General features: G+C 32.2%; 2 protein-coding genes across 2 annotated transcripts; both read left to right on the forward strand.

Annotated features, from left to right (window-relative positions):
• Positions 1-453: 453 nt before the first annotated feature.
• On the forward strand, positions 454-1,712 carry LOC114174662 (uncharacterized). Its single transcript, XM_028059489.2, has 2 exons — positions 454-718; positions 1,238-1,712. Exons 1-2 carry the CDS (start codon positions 486-488, stop codon positions 1,602-1,604), a joined length of 600 nt encoding a protein of 199 aa, XP_027915290.2. The 5' UTR covers positions 454-485; the 3' UTR covers positions 1,605-1,712.
• A 7,708-nt stretch (positions 1,713-9,420) lies between these two features.
• Positions 9,421-10,399, forward strand: LOC114174502 (uncharacterized). The gene is made up of 2 exons (XM_028059341.2): positions 9,421-9,683; positions 10,033-10,399. The coding sequence occupies exons 1-2, from the start codon at positions 9,451-9,453 to the stop codon at positions 10,397-10,399; spliced, it is 600 nt and encodes a 199-aa protein (XP_027915142.1). The 5' UTR covers positions 9,421-9,450.
• Positions 10,400-19,119: the final 8,720 nt, after the last annotated feature.

The raw sequence follows: 19,119 nt of genomic DNA on the forward strand, positions 1-19,119 counted from the left end.
TAATTAAACATATTCTTAATTCTAAACGTATTTTTACTAAAAAAATTAAGAAGTAATTAACTTTGACGAGAATTTTATCTTTATATTTTATTTTATAAATTTTAAATTTTTAGTGGCTTATTTTTTCAAATTAATTATATTTAACATTAAACTTTTTATCTTTTTTTAATAAATAAACATGATAACTTTATGCATCATACACACACCTGCATTACTCTATCGTTATAGAATTCAAAGAATACTAACGAAATTAATGTTTTTGTCCTAACATTAATTTTTATTTTATTATATCAAAAAATCATTAATAGTGATTGCAGTGAATTAACTGCTTACCGTGTAAAAAGAAATAAAATTATGTAATAAATATTTGTCTGCAAGCGCTGGTCTCATTTAATAGTTTGGAGTCCAAACATGTATATATATTTGTGATCTTTGTAGGTTATTATACTTGTGTGAATATCAAATATATTTGTGATCTTTTGACCATGACTGCTACCACATTACAATTCCTGGTTCTCACGACCTTCATCGTAGCAACATTTTTTAGTGTTGAAGGGAAAATCCCCGAATCATGCAAGAAGTACGAGTGCCCCACCTACAATGTTACAGAAATGGGAAAGGACTATGAAATTCGTAGCTATAATTCACCCGTGTGGATTTCTACCTCTCCTGTTCAAGACAATTCGTTAGTTGCAGCTACAAGAAAGGGGTTTTCAAGGTACCTTTATTCTCTTTTATTAATTTAATTTTTTGTTTAAATATTAACACTTTTTATTGTCCCATTCATTTTAACTCCTTGAGTTTTTTTTTTTTTTTTTTTCCTGTCTTGTTATATACAAAATCTAAGAAAGATAAAAAAAAATTAATCAAAATTGAAGTGATATGTTGGATAGTTTATTTGATTAATTAATCGAAGGAAAACCATAACAACGGGGATTTTTTTTTCCCAACCAAAAGGTTATCTCCTCCACTCCATGGAGGTGTGTAAAATGTAAAATTGATTAAGTTCTATCCTGAATTTTATTTCTTCTTTTGACTTTTTTGTTTTAATTGTTCTCTCTTCATTACTCTTTTTCTCAATTCTCCTCTCTTTTGGATTATGTGATTAGATGATTATGTGATTTTACATTTCTTACTAAATAACAGAGCATTTCATATGGTTACATAAATCTACACAAATAGCAACTTAATTAACAATAACTTTGTGCTCTACTTGAATAACTGTAAAATTTAACAGGCTATTCAGTTATGTTAATGGTTACAACAACGAAAAGGAGGTGATTAAGATGACAGCACCAGTGATCAGTGAAGTTTCAAATGGAAACTCTACTGTTGTGAGCTTGTACGTGCCACTAGCCAACCAAAAGAACCCTCCTTCTGCAGATGGTCTAAAAGTTCAAAGATGGAAAGCTTCATACGTAGCTGTGAGACAATTTGGTGGATTTGTGACAGATTCTAATTTTATGGGAGAAGTTGATGCCTTGAAAGGTAGCCTTGCAGGCACCAAATGGGCTTCTAAGACTCATAATGGTTTCATTGTTGCACAGTACAATGCCCCTTTTGAAGTGTTCAACAGAGTGAATGAGATATGGTTCTTGTATTAGTCATAATCAATGACATGCTAAGTGGAATAACCTGATGAGAAAATATGTTCTTAAATCAGTAAATATATATCATACTTGAGCAATTAATTCAAAAATTAAGTTTCTATACTTTTATGAATATGAATATTATGAGTGAAAAAATGGACTATTCTAGTCTGTTATTTATTTATTTCGTTTTGGCTAATCCCGTCGAAGAGAAGAATGGTGGACTAACGTGTTGGCAGGTCAATTTTTTTTAACGAGTGTTTCTCTTGAAAGCGTACTTCGAATTTTCTGCGTCTTTACTTGATTACTTATGGTTCTTAATTGAACAAAATATAAAGGATTGTTATGTTCTTGTTAAATATAATTATTTTAGAAAGGATCAATGGATCAATCCACCCTATTTATGACCCAAGGAACTTGTATGCTATGATGAATAGGTTTGAACAAGGTGGAAACATCAATCTAACTCACTAAATGGATGGTAGATCGACAAATTGACAAGATTTGCTATACCCAAAATGAATATGAACTTATTATAGTCTTCCACAAAGTGATGATAATTTTGTAAGAAAATCCGTCATAAGTAAATGTTATGTTAAAAATAAATGTTAGAGCTTCAACATCAGAGACTACTCACAAATTTCTATAGGCGCTCATCGTGGGATAGCTAAAATTTTATCACGCCTCTGCAATAGTCACAACAAACCTTTGACACGTGCACGTTATGAGAAAATGGAGGATTTCTCCTCAGTCTCCAATTACAACTTGGCAATCAAATCCCGTGATTGGAATTAGACTTCTTTGTACACTTTTTCTCTCTGCCTCGAGACATCTACACTTTTTTTCGATGCAGAAGGTCCGTATAACTTGATACAACATGGATTTCCAAAACAATCCCCTCAAGTGTGAGTCCCTTCACCTTGATATTTTCCCTATGGTTGAAGCATTTCAAGATATGAGTATCCTTTACTTGTATCGACGTTTTTAACGATCCAATCTTCATTTCTTTTCATTTCTAAAAGTTTTCTTTTTGTTTAAATAAATGTGTTTTTGTCTTTAGTTAATTAGTTTTTATTGATTGTTTAGAAAAATAGTGTTTTCAAATAAATGTGAGAAAAGGTTGATTTTAAGAGTTTTTTTAATGTATTTAGTTTGTCCTTTTTAGATCTCTCCTTTTAATAAAACTTTGTTTGTCAGGAAACCCTTTATTTTTGCTTAAGTACATGTGAGCCCTTAACTCCAATTGTTTGTTATTGCAAAGCAGCCCCTAGTGGGTCAACTATAGTTGACCAAAGTCCCCCTTTATGACAAGCGTCCAATTCATTTTAGTTGGTTGATTCATGATAAATTTGGAAACAGACTTGACGACCCAGATGAGCCGACCCGACCCAATGACCAAGCTAGATTGGTCTAACCTGATGACCAAGATGGGTCGGGTCGAATGGAAACCCGGACGGGCTAATCAGCATAATGGTCTATACAGGTTGGTCATGCCTGTCAATTTTGTAGACTCGACCCGACCCAATTGGTCTAGGTCGTTGGCCTAACATGGTCCCACAAGGTCGTCGGGCCCTCCCAAGCTATCTAGGTTGTTGGCCTTGTTTGTGTCATTGGGCCAACCCGACCAATCTATGTCGTTGAGCCGACCCGACCCAGCTAGGTCATCGGGCCAATTGAGACCACCTTGGTAGTCAGGATGATTTGGCTTATTTAGGTCGTCGAGCTAGTCAGACCCATTTGGGTTGTCGGGTCATTGGGCCTACTCAACATGTTTGCGTCATCGGGCCTGCCCTACACCTCTAAGTCGTCCGACCCGCCGACACTTATAGGTCGTCTCGCCCATCAGGCCCATGTGTGTCACCAAGCCCGTTTGGCCTATTTAGGTCTTCAAGCCTTCCCGACCCATTTAAGTCGTCGGGCTGCCTAACCCGTTTGTGTCGTCAAGCCGATCTGGTTCGTCTGGTCGAACTAGTTCGTCAGGGTTGTCTTGTTTTTGGGGTCCGTTTGGGTCGTCTACCTAAGCTGGTCTGTTTGGATCATTGTGCTGATTAGGCCCGTCTTTGTCGCCGGTCGACCCGGCCCGACAATCTAAGCAGGTTGACTCGAAGACCTGGTCCCAGGTCCGTAGCAAAGATAACCCGACCCTGAATGATGGTCGAGTTAGGTTGAGCTGGTGATTGAGACAATTCGAGTTGTCGTTAGAATGTTTAATAATATTTTAAAAAATAATTTTTTTCATTTTTAAGAAGAAAGCCCATGTGTTGGTCTTGGCCCATAGGGCTTTTGCGGGGTTTTTAGCCTTGTGGGCTTCTTTAATGTGGGTGTTTTTGCCCTATTGGCTTTTTTGGCTCTAGCCCATGTGGATTAGGGGCAAGCCTTGTGAATTTGGCCAAATTGACAACTCTACCAAACAGTCTAGAGTGTGAGGTTGAGTGAGAAGAATTTCAAATTCCACCTATTTTGAGGGCATTTAAATTTCTACTAGTTTAGCTAATTAAAATACTTCAAAAAAATGCTTGCATTTTAAATGCTTTTTAATTTCTCCATCCAAAAAAGTCATTTCATTACAAAGAAATCTAAATTTTTCAAAAAAATGAATTGTTTCATCAAAATACTCTATCCAAACACACCATAGGGGTTTTTAAGGGAAAATTTAGGTTTTTGTTGGGAGAGCCCTAGAGTGTGCGAGAGAGAAATTCTAAGAGGCTAGGATTCGGTGTTCTTATGAGCGAGGGAGAGAAAGTGTAATGTAAGAGGGTTCTTTCCATTTCTGATGAGTGCAAAGTAGCCTTTAGAGATTGGGGTTTTCCCTAGTGTGTTAGGTAGCTCTACTTAGTTCACTCACATAGAAACAAACACTAGTATTAGACTAAGAGACCTTCCTTTCAGCAATTAAATTCTAGCACTTCCGTGATCTTGTGTATTCCGTTTTGATTCTACAATGAAATACAATGCTTCCAATTTTCAGTTCTGAATTTTGTTGGTTTAATCTGTGCTTTTGCATTTAATGTTTTCATCCTTTACATGTTAAGTTATTTTAAATTCGTTTATTGCTTTCCAAGTTCCATTCAGTTTATGTTGCTAATTTAGTGTTTGAGCTTGAGTTTAAAATTTGCACACACATCAATGTTCCCTTTTAAGGACTATGTGACCCCAAAGTGGACACACATTATTAAGATGTCTTCTTGAGTGTAGATCCACCTTTGTTCATTCAATACATCTATTTTTAGTTTGATGTTTATTCTATATCGTTTATTTCTTTCTTAAATTTAATTTACTGAAATGAGTTATTGGCTTTTATCCATGAGATGTAGTGATAGTCCTAGAGATCTATATTTTACAGCTTTCATTAGTATTAATTCATTCATATTTACGTTTTGTGTATTTATTTGCATTCTGATGTGAATCTGATTGAGTAAATGGTGGATCTAAATATGTATTTATGTTGCTGTCACATAGTGCTTCTTGTTGTCAATTGGATTCACATATGTTTTCATTTGCATTGCACATTTTCTCATATTTCCTATTGCACGCTAGATATGTTTGAATTGCAAACTATAGACCTATTGGTGGATTTGAATACATATTTATGCTATTGTCATAGAGAAATCTCTATTGCAAACTAGTTTCACATATTCGTCCATGTACATCCACTTAAGCTCTTTAGAGATGCTAAAACGACTAGACATAGGCCAAAATGGATTCCAAATGATGTGGACCAGGCTGCTAGAACATTGGAATTCTCCAACCTATTGTAGGAAATGTATTCTTCCAAAAAAAATAGGTCTGCTGAAATTGGTGGTACCCTACACACAAGAGGCTCTATTACCACTCATGAGCATGTCCTTCGTATGGTATACGCATTAATTGTTTCTATTATTCACATTTGACCAACATTTTAAAGATTGATGTCACATGAAATTTATAACATATTTTGTTGCAGGCATGTGAGCTGGGACGACATGTATTTCTTGATGAAGTCTTTCAGTAGACACATATCCGGAAGGGTACTGACCAGTATGTGGATGAGAGGTCTAGGAAGATACATGTAAGCCTCTTTTAGTATTTAATATTATTTACTCTTAAAATTATATGATAATAATTCTTCATTTTGTACTTATAGGAAGAATTTCATATTAGGCTATCCCAAGTCAGATATGAGGTTTCCTCTTGTGATGCTGATGGAACACAAGAGTAGTCTTCTGCTGATCCTACACAGGACGAGAATATCATGACTAAGTGTTGGATTGAGATTGTTGAAGGAAAAAAGAAAGGAAGACTTTATGGGGTTGGCCAACTTGTTGCAAAATATATAGGTTAAAATGAAAGCCTCAACCAACTACCAACTTCCTTCTCTTTCAAATATTGAAGACCTCACTAATATTAGGTACCAACTTTCACGAAGTCTGGAGGAAAATGAGCAATTGAGGTCTAAGTTTTGATCCTTCCAATCACTAGTTATGCAATATCTCCCTCCCGATGCTCAGGCTCGTCTTCAACAGCCAAAACCAAACCCAAATCAATAAAATTCTGAAATCCCTCAACCCTAGTCACACCCTCAACAAGAAAATAATCAGGAGGATGATAATTTAAATGAATAATCTTCTCCTGATTATGAAGATTATTAGCTTATCATGTACTTTAGAAACTTCCCTTATGTACTTCAACAATTACCGACGAATTTTCAACGGCCAAATCCATCGGAAAATCACACTTTCAGGTATTGATGACTTTATCGACGAATGGATCCGTCAGTAAAGTCAGTATCTGTATGTTTGGTTTTTTCGACGGATGTGACCATCGGTAATTATGAAAGATGGGTCCGCCGAATCTAAAATATCCAATGGTAAAATTTGCTAACGAGGGATTTATAGACGAGTTTTTGACCGTCGATAATTCATTGATAAAACAACATTATTGACATATTTTAGCCTTTACCAATGAATTTCTATCGTTGATAATGACGCTTTTTCGTGTAGTGAAAGCTAGATGTGTGGCGTCATCCATCACTTGCTTTCATTTCATGATTCATGAGTCTAGTTTGCTTGTATATCTATAGGTATAATTAGTCGCAACGTACCCAGTTTCGTCCCAATCTGTCTAAATGGTACCCGCTTTTAACTTTGCATCTACTTAGTACCCAAATTAGTTAATTTGCATCAATGTGGTCCCTTTTCGTTGACTCCGTTAAATAAGATAACTTATGACTGTGTTGACCAGTTAAGTGAGAAAAATGTTATGATGTGGCACGAGAGTAGTGTGTGATGTGGAACAATGCAGCGTAAGAGGAAATTGAAAAGAAAATAAGGCACGAATTGGAAATAAAATTGGAACGTTTTCTGCGATAGAATAGGGGTTTTCTGGAGTTCGGGTTTACGAAATTTGGGCCATTTCATGCGTTGTGGACAAAATTGAAGGTATAATCGACATCAAATTGGCAGTTATTTGGGATTGCAAGTGCACAAACCATTTGTTTTTGTCGTTGATTGCATTATTTGTTGTTGGGATGGTGGGGTTTAGGGTTAGTGGTTGAATGTTGTGCGTGGTTTAATTTAATAGTGTTTTGGGTATTCTGAAGGAGATGGGTTATGTCAATGTGAAGGAGATGTGGTATTCCACCCACTGACACAAATACAGAACCAGGAGAAGAAACGTTGTGGTTATGTGACCCACACGAACAAGACGACCACGAATGACTAAAACCATGCGACATTTCCCACTTCACTCGCCACCTTACCCTGCAACAAATCAGCTTCCTGGCGAAAAAATGAAGAAGATGAAGATGGGAATGGTTAATTAGGGCTTTTTGAATGGGGACAATCAATTCAAATAGGGCATGACACGTTATCCACAAATTGTCACTGTACAATTATTTTCATTGACATGTATCTGTTCTGCAATGCCACATCACTGATCTGTTAACGGCGTTTCTGAAAACTTAACGGGATGGATCACATTGATGCAAATTAACTAATTTGGATATTAAGTAGATGCAAAGTTAAAAACTAGTACCATTTAAATACATTGGGACAAAACTGGATACGTTGTGACTAATTATACTATATCTATATCGGATTTTATTAGATATCAATCTTTAGTAAAACTCACTTAATATGAGTCTTGTGAAAGACGTGACTCGTCTATTCTGGTCGTTAAATATATTCTGATGAATAAAACCTATGTTATGATTTTTTTAATATTATGTTTTGATGGAATTGAATTCTTTTTATTATCAAATTACAATTTCTTTTTGTACATATTTCTTAAACAATAGCTTACACTTGTACGTGTTTATTTTATTTTTGTAAATTACGAGTACAGTACTATATATAGATACAAATATGAGAAAAACGTTCACGGAAGTGAAAATAAAAATTATTTTTATTTAACTTCTTTTCACATATTTGTAGGTTATATATATATATAGATATATTGTAATTAATATAATATAAGTTTTGTACAAACTCTTTAATGCATTTAGTACACTTAACTTTTAGAGAGTTATAGTTTTTACTGAGTTTTAGAAAGAAGATTAATATAAAAAGATATTATTTAATTATTTATTTTATTCAAAATAAATAATGGAATAATCTTTTATTTAATAAATCTAATTAAAAAAACGACACTAAAGGAAAGGATGTTAATAAAAATAAATTAGTGAGATCAAACCATTATTTTTCTAACTTATTAAAATAAATTATTAACAAAGTCAAATTTATTAATTGTATTAATCAAATTGCAATTCTTCCACATTGAATGGATTTAATTAGATATGTTGACTTCTAATAATGAGAATTTGTTTACAGTTTTATTCACCCTAATTCATTGAAATATGTTGACTCTTTGTAGTTTCTATTAATATAAATATTATTAATCAATAATTTTTTTTCTTAATATATATATATATATATATATATATATATATATATATAACTCACTCAGTTATTCCAAACTTTAAAATATTATTTTATCGATCTATATAATTTTTATTGAAAACAATTCTAGATAACATTAATTATTTTTTAATCTGTTTTAACTATGCACTCTCTTTTCAGTCCTACACGCATTTAATTCATTTAAATATGTTATCTTGTTTAATTTACACATTTAATTCGTTTATCCCTATTATATAAACTCTTACTTTATATAAATATTGACTTTTTTTATTTTATTTTTACATATAATTCAGTTAAACATGTTAAAATAAAAATGTGTATCAAAATATATAAAATAAATAAATAATTGATTCACTAAAATGAATACTATATATTTTATTTACATATCATTTATTTTTAGTACAATAAAAAATAGAAATTTAACTATTTTAGTATAAAATTTATTTTTATTTAAAATTTGTTAATAATTTGAATAATTGTACATGTTATCAATATATTTTTAATAAAATAAAAGTAAAATTAATGTACGATTAAATTTTAAAGGAATTTTATCCTTTATATTTTATATATTTAAAGTTTTAAATGATTTTATTGAAAGGAAATTGTATAATAATTTTTAGTTTTTTTAATAAATAAACGTAACAACTTTTATAATCAAATATCTACCCAATTATCTCACGCAGAATTTAAATAAAATTAATGAATTAATATTTTGTATTAAGATTCCTTTTTCTTTTTCTTTTTTTTGTATTGAAAAGGAACATGTTAATAATTATTATAATAAAGTGAATATTTATCCTATAAAAACATTAATCATGTAATAAATATTTATATGCAATCGCTCTTCCCATTTAACAGTTGGAAGTCCAAACATGTGTATATATATGCGAACTTTGTAGGTTGTGATACTTGTGTGGACATCAAATATAATTTGTTGGTCACTAAATATTTGTGATTTCTTTTCCATGACTGCTACCACATTCCAATTCCTCATTCTCACGAGCTTCATCTTAGCACCATTGTTGAGTGTTGAAGGGAAAATTCCTGAATCATGCAAGAAGTATGAGTGCCCCACCTTCAATGTTACAGAAATGGGAAAGGACTATGAAATTCGTAGCTATGATTCACCCGTGTGGATTTCTACCTCCCCTGTTCAAGACACTTCGTTAGTTGCAGCTACAAGAAAGGAGTTTTCAAGGTATTTTTATTTTCTTTTATTAATTTATTTTTTATATTAAATATCAATCCTATTTATAATTGCAATTATATTGTCCCATTAAGTTGAAGTCCTTGAGTTTTTTTCTTTTATGTCTCTTCACTCTCTTTTGGATTATGTGATTACATGATTATGCAATTTTGCATTTCTTACAAAAAGAATAGTGTATTTCATGATACTACTCAAATTAATTAACAATAACTTTGTGTTCCAGTATTATTATGTAGGAAGAAAAGAAGCACAACATGATAACGTATAACATTATAATTGTAGAAAGTAAAATTAAACAAAATAATGAATAACTTAAATAACATTATGTAAAATTTAACAGACTATTCAGTTATGTTAATGGCTACAACAACGAAAAGAAGGTGATTAAGATGTCAGCACCAGTGATTAGTGAAGTTTCAAATGGAAACTCCATTGTCGTGAGCTTGTACGTGCCAAAAGCCAACCAAAAGAACCCTCCTTCTGCAGATGGTATAAAAGTTCAAAGATGGAAAGCTTCATATGTAGCTGTGAGACAATTTGGTGGATTTGTGACAGATTCTAATTTTATGACAGAAGTTGCTGCCTTGAATGGTAGTCTTGCAGGCACCAAATGGGCTTCCAAGACTCATAATGGTTTCTTTGTTGCACAGTACAATGCCCCTTTTGAAGTGTTCAACAGAGTGAATGAGATATGGTTCTTGTATTAGTCATAATCAATGACATGCTTAGCAGAATAAGTTGGATTACACAAGTTTATCATGATATGTTCTTAAATTAGTATTAATATCTTACTTGAGCAATTGTTTCAATAATTCATTAGTTTCTATACTTGTATGAATATTGATTTTGTGAAAAAAAAAATGGATTACTTTAACCAGTTTTGGTTTATTTTGCTTTGGTTTGTCTTTGATCCCTAAAAGATGGGATAGAGTGGATTTAGCCATCACAATAAGATGAGGCAGAAGTCTTGACTCACCCTATCAAATATTATGACGTTAGAGGATTCAAAAGTTTTAGCCGCCTAAATCAAACTTAATAAAAAATAAAATAAAAAACTAAGAAATAGAATTGAGAATAAAGATAACTAATATTTTTTTTATAAATAAAATTATTATTTATTAGAAAAAGTTGTTAATTCATTAAATATAACTTTTTAAGATGAATAAAAATTAAACTTTACTCATAATAATTTAATTAAATTTTATTCTCAAATATAATTTCACAATTAATTTAATTAAAATATATTAGTACTAAACAAAATTAGAGGAGTAAGAACTTTACCGCTCTGGGTCTTAAGTCTAGAGGTGGCAATCTAGGTTGGCTCAACTTATTTAGGCGCGCCTTGCACTTGGTCTACAAAATAGGTTAAGTTTGCCTGTCCCGCATATGTCCCGACTTGTGGGATAGTTGCTTTTTTTTTTCTTAATTTCTTGTGATAAAGCCTTGAATGTCCTATAAATTAAGGAATTTTAACACATTCACACAAAAAAAAAATTAAGCACAAATTTTGAGGAGTTGAATAATAAATTGATAATCTAACACTTTCATTATATTCATATATATAATTTGACATACATGTTAAATTCTTGAGACTTTAACACATTTACATATACATAACATTGTTCTTTTCTACTCACAAAATTTTGAAACGTACATGCAAAAGTTCAGAAAGAAAGTAACTACCGTACACAAGAGCAAGATTTTTTCTTATGCGAGTCGCGGGCTACTGAGCATATGCAGACTGACGAACTTGAAATATCAGCCCGCCTCGTGTTTTTGTGCGAGCTTGTGAGCTGGCTCACGCCGCTTTGTCATCCCTACTTAAAACTGACATATCACCACATCAATTTCTTTTAAATGTGTGTGCTTCTTTTAAAAGTACACTTCATCATGTGAAATTTTCCTAAGTCTTATCGATTAATTAATGTTCTTAATTGGATAAATTAAAATAATTTATTATGTTTATATGTTAAATTAAATTATCTTTAGAAAGATGAAAGAATCAACTCACTCAAATTGTCACCAACTTTACTTTGCACCCATAATGAATATAAACTTGTTATAAACTTGTTAGTCATCAATAAATAAGGTGATGATAAAGAGATGATAATTTTGTAAGAAAGTAAAATCTTTTAGTAAATTTTATGTTAAAAAGAAATGTTAACTCTAAAAAGAGAGGGGTTAAATAAACCTTAAATAATGTGATTCATTTTAAAAGAGTCATCTAATGGTTTTATAAAATAATAATTCACAAATGAAACGCGTAACCTAGGTATGCTTAATCCTAGAATACCAACAAAAAGGTTTCACTAATAAAACTTGATTACAAGTTCTTAATATCAGTTTTGGCATACAAGTACAAAATTATAGAAATAATATTGAATAAAAAAAATAAAAATATACCTCTGGTAAATAAGAAAAATTTTCTTTAGTCCCAGAAAATTCTAAAAAATTTATAAAATCTTGTGCTTAGAATAAAAAAATAAAAAAAAAAACTAGTAAAACAATGTTTTTTAATTAGTAATAAAATAATATATTAATAAATAATAAAAATATTTTTCGAACAGAAAACGATTAAAAAAATATAAAATGATAAAACAAAATTCAAAACGTTTTTTTTCCTCTTCCATCTTTTATACCTCTCTCTACCATCAATAAAACAAAGAAAGAAAAAGAAAATGTTTTGTCAAAGAATTTTTTTCTCTGCACACCTTTCCCTGATTTGTTTTGTATTATGAATAGAGAGAGCACAAAAAGTGGTAGATCAGTTTGGGAATGAGGCTGGCAAGCATGTCATCATTTTCTTTTTTTTTAAGAAACTTCAACACGGGAGTAGCACAAGTTTCTTAGTAAGAGGGAGTGTGGGAGGAAAGTAGAAACAAAAAGAGAAGATAAGACGGGAACAGAAGCACAAGAAAAGAGAGACACGCGAGTACGAGAAAGAAGGGTAATTACACTTTTGGGTGTGATGTGCTAGTCACACAACTACTTATTCTAAGTAGATTGTGCTTTAAATATTTTCTTGTTATTTCTTCTCATTTATTTCATTGACAAGATTTCTATTCTTTTATACTTGTGTCTAATAAGGCTTCGATATTGTGTTATGTGTGTCTATTCTCTTATAGTTTATTTGTTCGATAATAGTTTAATGTGTTTTTTAATTTCAAATCTCACCCTTATAAACTTTGATGGTATAATACATTATAGAAGAAAGCATATCTGACCCAAACATATATGAATCTTACAGAGTCATGTCCATTACAGAAAAATTACTATAATAAATTATTGTAAATTTTGTGGGATTACAATCAAAATTTATGCAATAATTCTAAAAAATTATTTGGCTAAATGGATCATATTTATTGAAATAATTGGTCTAATGTGAATATTTTATATTATTTTGCATATTTGGGAAAACATTCTACAACTTAGATTATTATGATTTTTTTATGGATGAATCCATGGAGTAAATTCGAAATACATAATTTGGTTTAAGTTTTAAGGTAAGGGGAGATATCATGATGACAATTTTCTGTTATGTTTTATATATGGTATTAGTTCAATCATTTTTAGTTATTTACGTGAAAAGTGTTAATGGAATTGTGGAGTTCTTATTTTATGAGACAAAGAGGTTTTGGTGGAATTTTATCACTTTAATGTACGTGTCTTTTGGGTGGAGGTTCAATAATTTTTGGTGTAATCAAAATAATCTCATGGATGAATGTGAATTTTCTTTTGGGTTATGTAATCCTTTGGGGTTGGTGGTTCGGGAGCAAAGTCGGAATTTATGTTTAGAGCATCGAAATTCTGAGTTTTTCTTCTTGTTTAATTCATGACTTTGTTAATTGTGGATGATGTTATGGTTGGATGACAATACTTCATGTGATGATATTATAAGAGCACATAAGTGTTTATTAGATTGATAAATTCCTTTGAAAATGTTTGTTGTGATGTTTTTGCATCAAGAGTTAAGTGTAGAAATTTAATGGTGAACTATGGTTGCATGATTTTGAGTTATGTGTGATTATTTTTAAATGGCATATGTTGAGTGGGTGCAAGCCTAATTGTGATCAAATCCGAAAATTCTTTGATATTCAAAGTGGTAAATTGGTTAAATGAATTATATTGTAATGATGTGTGTTGTGCATACTTTGGAAGGTGAAAGGTAAGAAAGAGAGTTCTCGTGGAGGATTAAGTGAAAATTTAAATTGGTTAAGTGTTACAGGGTGTTTTCCAAGTATTGGTGCTTTAGAGTTAACCAAATAGGTGTTTGAACGCTGTTTTTCATATGTCTAGGCATGGCTGGTTGCTGGGCACCAAGGTTGGTCACTGGTCAAGCGAGCGTTGCGAGGCAATCTAGTCATTGGGCGACTAGTGGTCGTTGGGCGACTGGCACATTCGTTGAAAGAAAAAGAATGTGAGGCAATATGGTCGTTGGACAATAAGAGTTAATGTGTTGATGCATGTTTTCTCTGTGTTTAATATCAGGTTTCTTTTTTTTGTGTGCTTGGTTTGTTTTGAATGTTATTGTAGGTTCTATGGTGATGGTACATACATAATGTGAGGTGCTAAGTCATTTTTATGATGAATTCACATGATGAGTTGTGGTATGGTTGATCATGTGATGATATTATATGCATGTATGTATGTCTGTTGTGATGGTGTATGACTTCTCTTATAATTGTAAAGTAGATTGGTTCTTTTACCTAGAGTGCTTTGGTGAGTCAGGTAAAAGAGTTTCTTTCAGCCACAAGGCTTTTTCATTAGCTTAGCAATAGTGCTTTTACCTAAAGCTTTGGTGAACATGTAAAGTTGTTGCTTGCAAGTCTTATAGAAAGCAAGGGAAAGACCCTTTCCAAGAGGCGTTGGTGCGTAAGGTGTAACATCCCAGTAGGATATTACTTAAAATAAATAAATAAACAAGACAAAAAATAAATACCTTAATTATTATTAGTCCATTTCCCTAAAATGCAAGAAATTTCAAAACCTTTAAATGAAATATCCAACAAGAATATCAAAATACTCATCGTCCTTCTATTACAAATTTGAAGTCCAAAACCATAATTAAATTACATGAAATTTTATTTAAAGTATTCTTAAAATCCCCTGTACTCCACTCCCACTCTCCACCACTAAGCATCTCCTAGCTCACCTGAAAAATCATCTGCTCTCGGATAATAAAATTATCCGATCATCACCACACACAAACAGATAGGGTGAGCTATGCACACACACACACACACATATATATATATATATATATATATATATATATATATATATATATATATATATATATATATATATATATATATATATATATATATATATATATATATATATAAATAAATATGAAAACATCCCACCCTGCAAAACTATAATTATTTATCATTCCATAAAAAAATTACCCATTTTCCCATACTCATAATCATTATGAGTTCATGCATGTACTCTAAATCTTGGGACTTTCTGTGCTTCCACGACCCTCCTCGCTCATGGTCCAATCTACAAGCCTATCCCGCTTATAGTCCTGCTTCACGGACTCCCTCACCCATCATCCGAACTCCTCGCTCGGACCCTCCTCGCATACCTGCCTTTCCTACTATGAACTCCCTCGCTCATAGCATTCTCAAGTTGAGCATGAGATGAACTCCCTCGCCCACTCATCCCAAGAAGAGTACCTCCGGTGAACTAAACTGTTCACGCATGCGGTCCCCACATCGCGAACTCCTCGCTCGTGACTCAAGCCAAGCACATCCCAGATCTTAAGGACCTAGTCCTTCAAGTCCAAACACCACAAACACATGCATATAATTCCCTTAGCTTAGGAAACACCAAGCAACCATCTCAAACAGTGCACACAAGCATGATTTCTCGTCATTCTCGCTTAAGCCATGGGTTTTCGCCCAAGCTAGTCCAACTGTCTTGCTTAAGCTGAATCACTTCACTTGAGCGAGCGTGAAACAGTGGCTTCACCACATCATCTCGCTTAGGTGAGCTCTTCTCGCTTGAGCGAGACCTTGGCTCGCTCAATCACACACAACTCCTTGCCTGAACGAGGATTCACACTCAACACGCACAGGTCTTATCGCGACCTCGCTTGGGCGAGCCATCCTCGCCTAAGTGAGAGAACCTTTCGCTCAACACTAACACAAGTCGCCTGGACGAGATGCTCAACCCCTAAACCAGTAACGAATCTCTAAAACTCTCGCTTAGGCTAGAATGATTCGCTTGGGCGAGAATTGTAGTATTTCTCCCCTGTTCATGTGTAAAATCACCCAAAACCATAACAAAAATCCAAGTCACTCACTACCAATCACTCCATTTTATCAAGAAACCATAAGAACATGTTTTAAACGCGTTCAATACAATAAAGGTTTGAATCACCAAAACTAAAGGTTTGGCCATAAACAACCAATACAATACCAAAACCCTCATTCAATTCATATAAAACACAAAAAGGCTTTGTGCACAACATCAAACCAACCAATTCTCAATCACAATGCATATAATACGAAATTGATATCATATTGAATCCAATTGAGAGTAGAAAACACATAATCAAAATCATAATTCGTACACACATAAGGACAACTTCCCCTAACTTGGAATTCTTGATTAAAATTGGCAAAATTGAAGGTTCCTTGTTCTGCTATGCCTTGCGTCAACCTTACTACCAAATTCAGTCTCTCGCACTCCCTAATCTCGTTCTCCTCTCAACAGGCTCAAATGTTTTATCAAAATAATAATAAAGCAAATAACACACAATTGGCATACGTAGGACTTGAACCCAAGTCCTTTCACAATAACTAAGTACTCTTAACCATTTGAGCTAGTACTTTTCCATATCATACCAATTAAATTTAACGTCATTAAAGTTCCCCCCTCCCGCATTTATTCATTAATTAATTTCCACGGGTCTTACATAAGGAAGGTAAATGGTTGGTTATGAGGGAATGTCATACAATGTGATGTAACTTGGTGGTAATATGAGTTGGTTGAGTTATGAGCATATCCGAGGAGACTTTATTAGTAGTTTTGTTTGAATTGGAAGGATTTGTAATAAGTTTCCTTTGATGACTTATGTCGTTTTGGTTTGGTTTTAATGTTGATCTATTTTAGAAATAAAGTTTTTATTTGGATGAAACTTTGGTAGGTGATTTTTGAAATAAATTTTTTAAAAAGTTCCTATTTAATTAGGAGTGGTATTAGAGATGTTAATAAGGTTTCAAATTCTAAGTGACATCCTAAAAAGGGTGTTACAAATGCTATCATTCAAAGGTTCTAAACACAACATAGAGGAGGTTTGATTTTCTTATATTCACAAAATACCAAGACAGATTAAAAACATAGTTTAAATTTAATAAAACAGTAGATAAAAATGAATTGACTCCTTGAATTTGAATGAAAATCCATCAATCACAGGTTATAAAATTAATTGTTCTATCTAGTTTACTCTCATGCAACCAAAAATTAACAAACTAAGCAAAGATTAACACAAGTTCATTATGAAATTAAGTAAAGCACACATCATTCAACCCCACACACATATATTATGCAACCACATGGGAAGTGCAAAAATGCAAAACTAAAGCAAACAAAAATACAATGCAAATGTTGTGTTGAGTCATTCACCAAAGATTGAAAAAGATGAAAAGCAAAATTGAACCAAACAAAAATACAATTCAGAACAACAACCTCAAGTTTCATTTCATTCTCTTCAAGGAATCAATACATAGAAATTTAGTTCTCCATGAATGTGGAAATACAACTCAATACAAAACAAAAATACATCATTCAACGAAGAGAGGAGAAGAAAAACATGAACTAGAGCAACAAAAAACGTGAATTGGAGCTGAAAAAATCCCTATGTTGGTGTGTTCTTCAAATGCAGAAAAATGAAAAATCCATGGAGAAAAGAGATTAGTATAGTTTTAAACCTTAAAAAATATAAGTGAATGGGAGTGTAGAGATGTGGTCAAAGCAGATCCCACTTCTAAAACCCTAATCTACTTTTCCTAAAATCACAAAAAAGATATTAGGTCTTGACCCAAACATGGAGGCTGGCCCATCACTTAAGTTGACTTAATATAACAAGCTGATGTGGTGCAGATGTGTTGCAAACATGGCACTTATGTGACACTCCTCTCTCTCGTCTAAGATTAATGTCCAAGCTCATAAATGCTTCAAAAACAAAACCTAAAAGTAATTGATAATTAAATCTAAATTAATTAAAATCTGAATTACTGGCCCAATGAAGCCAAATAAAGGAAAATATGGGTACGAAAAGGTAAGAAAATATGGGGCAACAATGACTCATCATTCTTCACATAAATTGATTGCATAATTTACTCTAGAAGAACTAATTAGATGCATAAATTTAAGGCAAAAAAAAGGCCTTATGAGCTTAAATTGTCGAGCCAACATGCATTGACACCCTAAGTTATATTAGTTATCTAACACCCTTCCATGAACTTATGGTGGAATTAGAACCACCATAAGTTTATCTCAAAATTTATGGAAACAAAATATCACCTAAAATAACACTTATAAAGTCTGCAAAACTGTTAAAAATATAAACATTAAACAATTGGCATTAAAACAGTAAGTAAAATAAATAAATGAAAATATAAACATTAAAGACATGTTAATTCATCAATTTTTCATTGGCTATGATATGATTATCATTAATTTAATTTATAAACAAAGACCTCAAATTACTAAGTAAGATTCAATTAATTCGTCAAGACTCTTATTCATTCCAAGGGACTATGATGACATTCTAGTTACACTTTTATCATTCCAAGCGTTTATGGTTACAGTAATAACCTATTCTCTATATTTTATTAAGCAAACCATTATGAAAATTTCAATTAACTAAACAAGTTTAAATTAATTCATCTAGGTTTGCACTTGTTCCAAGCAAATACAAGTGAGAACCTATTAACACTTAAATTATTCCAAGCACATAAAGATTAAGTGTTCTGTTACACTAAACATGATTCAAGCATATAAATGTGAAGATTTAGTTTTTCACCACACAAAAGATTTTCAGAATTAAGCAAAAAGACAAAAATTCAAATTAAATATTAAGAATGAATTATGAACAAGCATTCTAAGACAATTCTAAAATCATAAATTAAAACTCAAGAAGAATAGATAAAAATATACTTTATTTGAATAGAATAAAAGAACAATTCATTCATTGCACATATGCTTAGAACAAACTATGAAATTACAAGAGAATAACCAACATGGTTTAATCTTCCATGTGAAAGACCACCTAAGAGTAAAGAGGTGACGTGTTGACAAAAGAAGAAGATGAACAGCTTGCTTCAATAAAGAAAGGTGCCTTCTATCCTAAACTATTTTTATTCCTATTTGTAATGAATTTCTTTTTAGTTTTTTAGTTAATCCTTCTTTAGAG

This window comes from Vigna unguiculata, chromosome 2 (genome assembly GCF_037176805.1).
Source record: "Vigna unguiculata cultivar grain cowpea cultivar isolate G323 ecotype 2 chromosome 2, ASM3717680v1, whole genome shotgun sequence".
Taxonomy (NCBI): Eukaryota; Viridiplantae; Streptophyta; class Magnoliopsida; order Fabales; family Fabaceae; genus Vigna; species Vigna unguiculata.